A 10,786-nucleotide genomic window follows, 5' to 3' on the forward strand; every position below is an offset into this window, starting at 1 on the left:
TTACAATCATTAACAAGCCTGCAACTTGATTTTGACTACTTATTATCGTTTTGTACTAAAAACCTTTGTAAAAGAAGGGAGCATCAAACTTTACTACAGTAGCATCCAATAATAATTAACTATTGAGATTCTGCCCAAACCCATGCTAAATTCACCGTTATGTTATTTTATTTTTTGTAGCGGCAACTGCCAACAAGTAGCAATATTGGTTGAGAGCTCTGGACTGGTTGGCATTGGTTCAGACTTTTAAATAATAGAGGCAACTAGCTAACATGTTCTCTGTAAGTATTATGGTACAACCCAAGCGTGACCAGGCACTTTGTATATCTCTTTGCTCATCATCTTTTCTCTCACTTTTTCTACCTCCTCCCATCTTCCTTGCTTTGCATGTATATTTGATAAAATCACCATCGAAGCTGAATTTCTTGGGTCCAATTTGTAAAACTCCTTGCTCATTGCTTTTCCAAGTTCAGCCTCCGCGTAATGCCTGCTAGCACCTAACAAAGAAGAATACATGGAACTTGAAGGCTCAGGGATTTCACATATAAAATTTTCAGCTTCACTAAGCTTTCCTGCTCGACCTAACAAATCAATCAAACAGCCAAGGTGCTCTTTCGATGGCTTTATCCCACATACTATTGTCATGAATTTAAAAATTTTCATGCCCTTTTCGACTTGACCACTATGACTACATGCCGATAACGAAGCCAGAAAACTAGCTGCGCTAGGCTTTACTTCATGTTCTAGCATTTCTTTGAACAATTCAAGTGCAGCATTATTCTCCCCATTTCTTCCATAACCAGATATCATGGCATTCCACATCACTGGATCCATTGACTTACTTTCGACATGACTAAAAACCCTACAAGCATGAAGAGAGTATCCGCACTTCATGTACATATCGATTAAGGCTGTTTGGAAAACGTCATCTTCGTGCCCCACTCCGATCCTCAACGCATGGCAGTGAATCTCTTTCCCAAGAAGGAGATTTGTGGTCGACGAACAAACCTGAAGTAGACTAGTCATGCATTCCAAACTCAGTGATGGAGAGACTTGGTCTGATCGCACTAGGACCAACAGTCTATAAGCTTCGGTCACATTTCCGTGTCTCGAAAGGCCACTGATCAATATGTTCCAAGTAACTGCATCAGGGGATATGCGTTCCACTCTCAACTGATGAAACAAACACAGAGCGCTATGAACATCTCCGTGACATAAGAATCCTGAAATCATAGTGTTCCAAGTCACCAAGTTCCGGTCCTCCATTTGCTGAAAAACTCGATGAGCTTGTTCGACCAATCCACATTTGCAATACATGCGCACAAGTGCTGTTCCAATCTTGACATCATGATAGCTCAACCCATTTCTGTACACATAACAATGTATCTGCTTCCCGAGTCGCAGAGAGGAGAGCGAGGAGAGCTCCGAGCACGCCGATAGAAGAGTGAGCAATGTCGATGAGTTGGACTGCAGCACCACCAACATCTCTCTGAACAGATTCAAAGCTGATAGAAACTCTGAATTTCTGACCAATGCAGACAACATTGCGTTAAAGGTAGCCACTTTCTTGTCCTGCATCAACTCGAAGATCCTTCGAGCGAAACTTAACTCGGAGCAATTCGAGTACATGGTGAGGAGGGCAGTTGCGACATATGCATCCGAATCATGCCCCACCTTCAATGAGAAGACGTGCAGCTGCTTACCCTGCATCGGAGTCGCACAGGCTGGGAGTAAACTGGCGATGGTGACGGAGCTGGGTCGCAGCACAACCACCATGTCTCTGAACAACTTCACAGCTGATAAGAACTCTGCATTTCTGATCAATACAGATAGCATAGCGTTAAAAGTAGTCACTTTCTTTTGCTGCATTAGCTCGAACACCCTCCGAGCGGAACTCAACTCGGAGTAATTCGAGTACATGGTGATGAGCGTCGTCGCGATGTACGCATCGGAGTCATGCCCCATCTTCAACGAGAGGGCGTGCAACTGCTTGGCCTGCTTCGGAGTCGCGCAAGCACGGAGTAAGCTCGCGAGATTGACAGGACTGGGATGTAAATTGGGGTTGTCGAGGAGGCCGGGGAACACGGGAAGGAGGTGGTGGAAGCATTGGTGACGTAAAAGGCCGGAGATGAGGGCTTTGAAAGTCCGAAAGGTTGGGTGGTGAACACGGTCGAACACCTTGAAGGAGGCGTCGTGAAAGTAGCAGCGTGGTAGGTAGGCGGTGTTGAGGGCGGTGGCGGAGTGGATGCCGCGTGTGGTAGCGTGGCCGTGGAGGATCTGGGTGATGAGAACGGAGTGGAGCTTGCCTGATGCCATGTGAAGGAAGGGGTAGGAAGGTGAAGTCATCGAGAGGAATTGTTCAAGAAGCAAAGAGGAGAGAGAGCTTGCTGTGCTACATAACTTGGGGAGACGGCAGCCAGCATAGTGTTTAATCATCCGATTTGTAATCCATAGGCCTGATTTGTGATTTTTTTTTTGTTTATCCTGGTTACGACGAAGAGAGACGATGAAGTTAGAGAGTCCCTCTTCTAACCCTAGGCTTATCTCTCCTCTTTGTTCTCTCTATAAAAAATATGACATAAATTGATTTCTTTCTTTATTCGATCAAAATCTCTAAATTATCTTTGGTATCAATCAACAAACGATAAATGACATAATCAGATTAGATCGAACAACTCTCTTTCACAGATTTCGGACCACTGACAGATTCCACCTTTTTACAGAAGAATAACTCTCTTTCACTTTCACTGGTTCCTCTAGTGGAATTGATAAGTCCTGTCCGGACACCGAATGTGAAGTAGCGCATAATGTTGAGCGAAGCAATGGGCAAAACAAGGCAAGGTGAGGTATGAGCAAGGCAGAGACGTGACTTGGGCACAATGAAACAAGTGGAGTGGAAGTGAAGAGTTTGTATGAACTAATTAAGGTTAATCCCTTTTATCTCCTTCTTGCTCCCTCTATAAAAGAAAAATGAAGTGAACACATTGAACAAATCCCTGCCCCCTCTCTCGCTATGTTTCTTCCCTTGATATTTATATTTAAGAGAGAACCATTTCTCTCTCACTGTTGGATTATGTGGAGAGGCATCATCTAAACAGTCAATGCCTTAAGAAAGCACCCTCAGTTCCTAGGAGGCTTGACCATCTGCAGAAAGAATCATGGGTGAGTGTCTTTTAATTGGCAACTGCATTGCATTGTATCTAAACCCTGAACAATTCTTAATGCAGACCTTTTTTTTTTTGTTTTTTTCATTGAGAAATGGAATTCGATCCAAGAAACCCATGGAAAGGCATTGAATCTCCCACAGCTTTGTAGAAGAGAAGAGAGAACTTGAATGCTGGGATTTGATTGAAGACAGTCAAGAGAACAATACAAGATGATGATTGTTTTAAGAACAAATACATAAATTCACTTTCGTTTGAAGTTCTAAGAGGATAGCGCAACAAAAAGCAAGGTAGGTAGGCTGCAACAATACTTTAGAGGTTCAACATGAGCAAAGAAAAACTTTGCTACACAACTGCAGACAAAAATCTCGAGTTCTCACGGATACAATCAAATGTTTACAACACCCGCTTCTTTTCTTTCTTTCTTTTTTTTTTCTAAATAAGGGTTTCCATAATAATAGACTCGCGTTTGTGTAAAGCTGGGAAAAGGTTGGCATTTCCAGCAATACAAATTGCTGCACTCTCTTAATGTACAACCTCAATTTGTAAAATAAATTACTTAGAGGTTACAGTAACTTCAGGTGGTCGTTGAGATGTAACATGGTCTGTTTAAAAGATGCTCGCAGTAGGTGCAGATCCAGCAAAGATTTAATATTATACTTCGAAAGTACAGCTACAGCTTCTCAATCAACTTGAGCAGTTGGTAAGCCACTGATAGTGTTTGCCAACAAAGTATGGCTCCACCATGCATCTATCACTCAACTGTAAGGATGGTGTCTGTGTCTAGCTTTCTCATATCGATCTTTCTCACGAGAGGAGCGAGAACTATGGTATTCGCTGCGATCTGCGAGAAAGATTCACATAAAGGCCAAGTAAAACTCTACAATCATATACAACAGGGCATTTTTAAAAAGAGCTCAGGAATGTACCTCGCGAAGAGTGATGCCTCAATTTCTCTGAATGCCCTGAAAAAGATGAGAAACATTAAATGGATCAAAGAACAATTCATTTTACTGCAGGATCCTGCACTGATGGAAGTTTAAATGTTCACAAAATAATCACTAAAAAATAAAATTATCTGCTATACCTGATCCCTTATCCTTGGCACGATGATGTCTTCGCTCTCTAGATCCTTGTCTGTCTCTCTATCCCTGCCTCCGAGACGGCAGCAGATGCGCTCCTGCCCATCCGACGACATCACTACCGTGTCCTCCAGCAAGCCGCTGCCTCTGCCAATGCCGCTGCCCAGGCCACCGCTGCCGCGGCGTCCGCTGCCTCCTCCACTGTTCAATCTATAGTGGCCGCTTCAGCGGCACATGAAGATGAAGTTATACCACCACCTGAGGCACCTGCGGCTTCCCGGAGAGCCCATGCTTACCTCTTTTACCAGAATTTTGAAGCCTAATTTTTTTCTTTTCCTTTTAATGAACCATGGATCATAGTTATGGAAAACATACAACACTAATAGAATAAACTCTGGTTAAAATACTTTGCCCAAGGCTAATTGCTGGCCTCACATGTACTATCTAATACCAGATGCCCAACATCCTTTGAAAGTTAGTCATGAACAAATTAGATTTTTGGTGAGCTTGTAATATCAAGTCTTATAGGATAAATTGAAAGTTGGTTGGTTGGTCTACAGGCAAAAGACAAAAGGACTTTGTAAGATGATGTCTCTATGGTTTCCAGGAAACTTGGATTTATGCCAACCATCAATTTCAAATTGTACTCAGTAATACAATATTCATTTCAAGTTTTAACATCTCAAGTCTGATTCTCTATACCACTAAATTATAGCAAGTACCTATTCCTAGAACTCGAAGGGTAGGCATAGCTACCTACCTATTTAATATAACATTGATGACATTACAAAAGATTCATGAGTTATTATGGAACTGAAACTTCTTGCCAACTCACTATTCAGACTCTGGTTTGACTGTGTCTTTACCGTCCTTGTGGATCATGACATGCACTCATATAAATCCAAGACTATGAGCATGAAAATGTCACGGGAGGGAGCTTTATTCTTTATTTAACGGTGATTTGAATATTGAGTTGGTTAATTCAGCCCTTTGATATCCTTTTTTAACCAAGGCCACTCACTTTTTCTTACAGTTGTCTATGGTCTGATTACTTGGATGGAAGATAGGGGAAGGACAGAAAGACTTACAAAATTACATATGGAGCTTTATCATTTTTGTACATCTTTTTGTCACTTTACCTCCTCTGCCTCATATTTTCCATTCAAGTAATCATACCTAGTCACTAATAGTAATGTTAATTGTCTTGTGTGGGACTAAATCCAATAGCATGGGCAATTGATGCCTCTTAACTAAAAGAACAAGAAACAAACAATATAAACACTCTTACTTTTCAAAGTGTATATTCTTCTTTTTCACAATGCTTCTTATGATATCACTAAGTTCTGTTTGTTGTGTTTTTCTTTTCCTCATCAAGACTGCCTATTCTTCATTCTATTTGAAATATATCGTTTTTGACTATTACAACTGCTGCCTCCGCAAATGCAGTGTTGTGTTGGCAATTTTTGCATTTTATCTTTGAGAATTTCAGGAGGAATCCCAACCGATAAAATTATTGATAAAATTATTGCTAAGCGATACAAATATAAGAGACATACTTTGTTGTGTCGGTTTTATATATTAAAGTTGAGGCTCATCTCCTTAGAGTTGTTAAGAAATGGATTGAACCACCATTTTACTATCTCAACTTAACTGGAGACATATTATGGAATCAAATGTAATTACAACCCAAGAACTCCTTTACCACCATGGTAAAGTTGACTGGCTGACTATTAATTCCAAAAGTTGAAATTGTTAGAAAGTACATCTATCTGTTATTTGCTGCTAATTTATAAATTAATTGTCAAACTAAAATTCAGTGTGTGTGAGTGTGTATGCAACAATTTTTGAGGCAAATGATACCTTTTACAAGCAGATTAATATTACAACAAAACTAAAAGAATAAATAAAATGAGCAAAGGGGAATATAAGGTGCAATAGGCATTTTTAGTGTTTAACCAAAGTGTCATATGAAACCATCAAAAGAGAAGTAGCATTTTGAACAATGTCAACTCGTTACACATTACACAATGTCAAATCTAAATTCCATTTTAAACTTTTGCAGATGTACCAACACGAAAATTTCTTGGCTTAACAAAATAGTAAGTGCAAACAGAAGAAAAGCTGTTGAAGGCATTAGTCAATAAACATCGAATTCGTAAACATATGACACCTACTTGTAATGCAAGACTTAGTCCACCATTCTCTTCTTGCTCAAAGTACATCAAAAACAAAATTAGTGTTGTATGTTTTCTAGAAAAAGTGGTAAGCATTGCCTCTCTGGGGAGCCACTGGTGCCGCTGGTGCCGCAGGTGGTTCATCTTCATCTGCCGCTGAAGCGGCAGCCACTATCGATTGGACAGTGGAGGAGGCAGCGGCCGCCGCGGCAGCGGCAGATGAAGATGAACCACCAGCGGCACCAGTGGCTCCCCAGAGAGGCAATGCTTACCACTTTTTCTAGAAAACATACAACACTAATTTTGTTTTTGATGTACTTTGAGCAAGAAGAGAATGGTGGACTAAGTCTTGCATTACAAGTAGGTGTCATATGTTTACGAATTCGATGTTGATTGACTAACGCCTTCAACAGCTTTTCTTCTGTTTGCACTTACTATTTTGTTAAGCCAAGAAATTTTCGTGTTGGTACATCTGCAAAAGTTTAAAATGGAATTTAGATTTGACATTGTGTAATGTGTAACGAGTTGACATTGTTCAAAATGCTACTTCTCTTTTGATGGTTTCATATGGCACTTTGGTTAAACACTAAAAATGCCTATTGCACCTTATATTCCCCTTTGCTCATTTTACAACAGCTTGTAGCTTTACTTGTAGCTTTACTCCAAATCAAGATATGCAAAATTTTGTCCCCATTTAATTTCCCCCATGTTTAGAGTATGTTTACAGCAATAATCATTCAAACATTTATCAGTTAGATGCTGACAGTTGGCAGTCCCACATTAAGTAGTAGGTTTTGAATTTATGGTTTACTAATCCATCCATTTGATTAAAAAAACAATAGTGAAGTCACCCACAAATGATAAGAGTCAACTAGTCATCTAGCTGAGTCAGAAGACCAAAATCTCAAACTAACATGGTCGTGCAAAGCAGTGCATCCAACTTCCACTAGCAAAATAGAAAGGATTACATTATTAATAAGAGTACTGGTTTTGATACCAACCTAGAACAGTACTGTCTTGCTGAGGAGAAAAGTCAACACTAAACATGATTCAGATCATCCTGACCAAATATTAAGTCTAAATATCTAATTGAACGAATTTGGACTAAATATGGACCTAAGTGACTTCAATTAATGCCTAAATGTAACACTGAATTATGACTGTGTGATGTATGGCATGACTTGGATTTGATTTTTGTTGAATCCAGATTAAGCATACATGCAAACTGTATTGGGCTGCTATATAATCTACCCAAATATCATTGAAAGTCTCATGCAAAGACTCAACATTTATCTACCATTAGGTTTGTCATGAACCCTCATATAAGATTCATAGCATGTATTTGCCATTGATCTACTCCACTCTTACCCACATGGATGAAAGCATATATCACCCAAGTCAGACGATACATAGTTGGTGTCTAGTGATATAAGTCGAATAGTCTATTTTCTTTATGTCTACCTAGCTTCAGTTACATAGCTTCAGTTCACTGGAAGAAGGATATATTTCACCTATGCCAACAGGCAGAAAACAAGATATAAATAATGGTAAAAAGTTTTTTAAATATATAGTATAGTGGGGGAAAAGAAAATAAGATTAAGTAAGCATGCAAATATATCCTCATCCACAAAGGAAATTATTACAAGAAAAACATAGGTTGGTATAAACCTGGAACATGGTATTGTAATTTGTAAAGAAAAGATTTCTATTCAAACTATAGGCTAGTGAAATGTAAAAAAAAAAAAGAAGGAAAAGACCATCAAAAGAGAATTCAGTGGGAAATAGATCCAACAATACACAATTACCACCAATGAGCTTTGAACAACTGCAAATGAGACATTGCATTCAAAATATAAGATAACATATACTATCATAAATGAGATTGGCATGCTCCGACATCTTGAATCCAAACAATATAAAAAGTGAGGTGAAGTATAACAAAACTTTGAACTATACATGCACAATGGTTTTCGGAGCATATCAAAATTAAGTTAGCATTTATAAAAAGCACAACCCACCTTCCATGCAACAACTTAAATAGAGAGAGAGAGACAACGAAAGGGAAAATAATAGACGAAGAAACATATTATACGACTAGTAATGTTAGCAGCATTACCAAATTAAGCGATAAGCTAAGAGAAAGCAATTCACCATACCTCTACCCGTTTTGAGTATTCCTCCAGCTTTTTCATTTCAACAGCTCTTGAATTCTGAATTATAAGGAAATGGTTGCCATATGTAACAAAGTGAAGTCCTAAAAAACAAGGTCAAAAAAACTGCTCAAGGGACTTATACCTCCCGAACCTCTTCTGAACTTTGAATTGTGTCAAGGCTAGCCTGCATTAAAAAAAATGAATATGTCAAAGTTCAAAGAATAAACTGCCAGGTATCAAACTTGTGTTATAATAGTTTGAGTAAAATCTCCCATGAAAGAAAATGCAAGCACAAAAGGAAATGCCCAGCCAAGAAAGCCAGGTAAAACAACAATCATACAAGTCCTATACAGGGAATTATTACTCATTTTTGTACTTGCTGTTTTATTTTCCAAATATTTCTTCAATTGAGAGAGAGAATAGTAGGAATTTTCTTATCCCATTCAGAAAGATATCATTCATCCTCATAATTATCCATGGCAGTTTTTGTCTATAGCATGAAAAATGTGGAGGAAAGTAGAAGAATGTGCAATGATGCATTACTATTAATGGATGGCTTTGAGATTTTTTATGGGCCCAAGCATATCAGGTAATTTAGTTTTTTACAGTTCTTCATTGTCTACATATGGTCTTTTTTTCTTAGGTGCTCATTTTGTTATGGGCCTTCAGTTTAATGTTTCTATTTAGAGGTTGTGGTTATTAGCAAGGACTTATTGAATCCATCATTTGGTCTCATAATAAATTAAATATTGCTCCTACTACTCAGAGCCAAGAGCTTTGAGCATTATTTAAGGATGTGCTATAGGAGTAACCCTTCTGGGTGAAATTGCCACAGCATGGGCATTATTCCTAGCAAGAATTATTGTAGTAGGATAATGGCTAAAAGGATTTGAAAGGCATTATGGCATTAAGATTTCCAAGGCTTAGCTGAGGACCCTGCTACTAGTTGTATTTGGTTTGTATTGCTACCGCACATAACTTTAAGATTCATGATGATATTACTGAGCAATGTTTTTGCTTCTCACTTTAGACAGTTACAAATAATTTTTCTGTGGACGTTCAGAAAATTTTTGAGCCATGGATACATGACCCTTTACATGTAAGATCGATTGCTCATGCAATTTGAGAATCAGAAACTTTTACTTGAGGTGCTACAGGTCCAGTGAACATGCGTATTCCGATGAAAGCCTAGCAATTGTGATTAGAGAATAGAAGTCACCTGAAGATGATGCACTCTCTCTGATAAATTGTGAATTTCATCTAATGCTCTCTTCTCCGAGTTACTAATTATCTCTTTCATGCTTAATGGACACCTGAACGTAAGGTACACTGAATTAATGCAATCAGACCCAAACAAATAAATCATAAGCAACCAATCCAACCTACATGGATAGTTTTCTTGCATTCTCCTCAGCTTCTTGTACAGAATTAGAAGATTATCGAAGCCTCTTTTGGAAATCAACCACTAGCTGAGTTAATTCCAAATTTCTAGCTGAACCAACATTAGCCTCATTCCTCTGCATAGATTTGGCAGTCAAATCGATTGGAAATATATGGATGCAGCGAAGTATAGAAACAACTTCCAAAACCAAAATGATATCAAGGAAAAAGAGAAATGTTAGCCAAAACAACACACAAAAAGGATGGTAATTCCTATTTAGTACAATCAAGTATATCACGAAACTAGTGTTTATAAATCTATGGTATATCCTAACTTCATATTAATCTAAATACTGGAAGATATTTTCGTTTAGACAAGTAATTTTCATTCATGTGATTCATATGTAATATAGCAAAACATTTTCAAGAAGTTATATGTAAAACCTTCAATCTAAGATCCCAAGAAGAAAAAGGTTTAGGATTGAGTTAGACCTAGATAACCAGTGTTAAGATTGTTTAAACCTATAGCTTACCCCAAAATCCAGATTGTTGGGACAAACATGGCTCAATGATAATGATGGTGTCAACAAGAAATTGCATTTCTTCAAATGGCTACTCTGTTCACCTTCTCGTTGTAAATACATAAACAGCATGGTGCAATCTTACCAAGAAATGGAGCTTTGAGTTTTGGCAAGCAAGTTCAACCTTAATTGGGAGAGATTTTAACACCCAAATTTAGTCTCACAAGCAGGCATGTAACTCTTAGGCTAATGAAGTGCCTTTATAAGATTAGATGAGTAAACTATTATTAATTTAGACTTAAGGATTTTGGA

General features: G+C 38.4%; 3 protein-coding genes and 1 long non-coding RNA gene across 4 annotated transcripts; all 4 read right to left on the reverse strand.

Annotated features, from left to right (window-relative positions):
- Nucleotides 1–133: 133 nt before the first annotated feature.
- LOC141818969 (pentatricopeptide repeat-containing protein At2g02750) lies at nt 134–2,406 on the reverse strand. Its single transcript, XM_074706362.1, has one exon. The coding sequence runs from the start codon at nt 2,344–2,346 to the stop codon at nt 289–291; it is 2,058 nt and encodes a 685-aa protein (XP_074562463.1). The 5' UTR covers nt 2,347–2,406; the 3' UTR covers nt 134–288.
- A 1,011-nt stretch (nt 2,407–3,417) lies between these two features.
- On the reverse strand, nt 3,418–6,467 carry LOC141818968 (chaperone protein dnaJ 16-like; the record flags this gene model as incomplete). The annotated part of the gene is given in 3 exon segments (XM_074706361.1): nt 3,418–4,008; nt 4,094–4,129; nt 4,252–6,467. A coding segment is annotated over 1 exon segment (173 nt), but the record flags the coding sequence as incomplete, so codon positions are not given.
- Nucleotides 6,468–7,426: 959 nt separating this feature from the next.
- Nucleotides 7,427–9,870, reverse strand: LOC141818970 (uncharacterized). Its single transcript, XR_012601024.1, has 3 exons — nt 9,793–9,870; nt 8,716–8,757; nt 7,427–8,630 (listed from the first exon to the last, which is right to left on the reverse strand). It is a non-coding gene; the product is annotated as an uncharacterized LOC141818970 (long non-coding RNA).
- Nucleotides 9,871–9,964: 94 nt separating this feature from the next.
- On the reverse strand, nt 9,965–10,090 carry LOC141818972 (nuclear-pore anchor-like; the record flags this gene model as incomplete). Its single annotated transcript, XM_074706363.1, is given in 1 exon segment — nt 9,965–10,090. A coding segment is annotated over 1 exon segment (81 nt), but the record flags the coding sequence as incomplete, so codon positions are not given.
- Between the last annotated feature and the right edge of the window lie 696 nt (nt 10,091–10,786).

The sequence above is a fragment of the Curcuma longa genome, unplaced genomic scaffold (genome assembly GCF_044706935.1).
Source record: "Curcuma longa cultivar G26 ecotype Majalengka, Jawa Barat unplaced genomic scaffold, ITB_CL_G26_1.1 contig_27047, whole genome shotgun sequence".
Lineage (NCBI taxonomy): Eukaryota > Viridiplantae > Streptophyta > Magnoliopsida > Zingiberales > Zingiberaceae > Curcuma > Curcuma longa.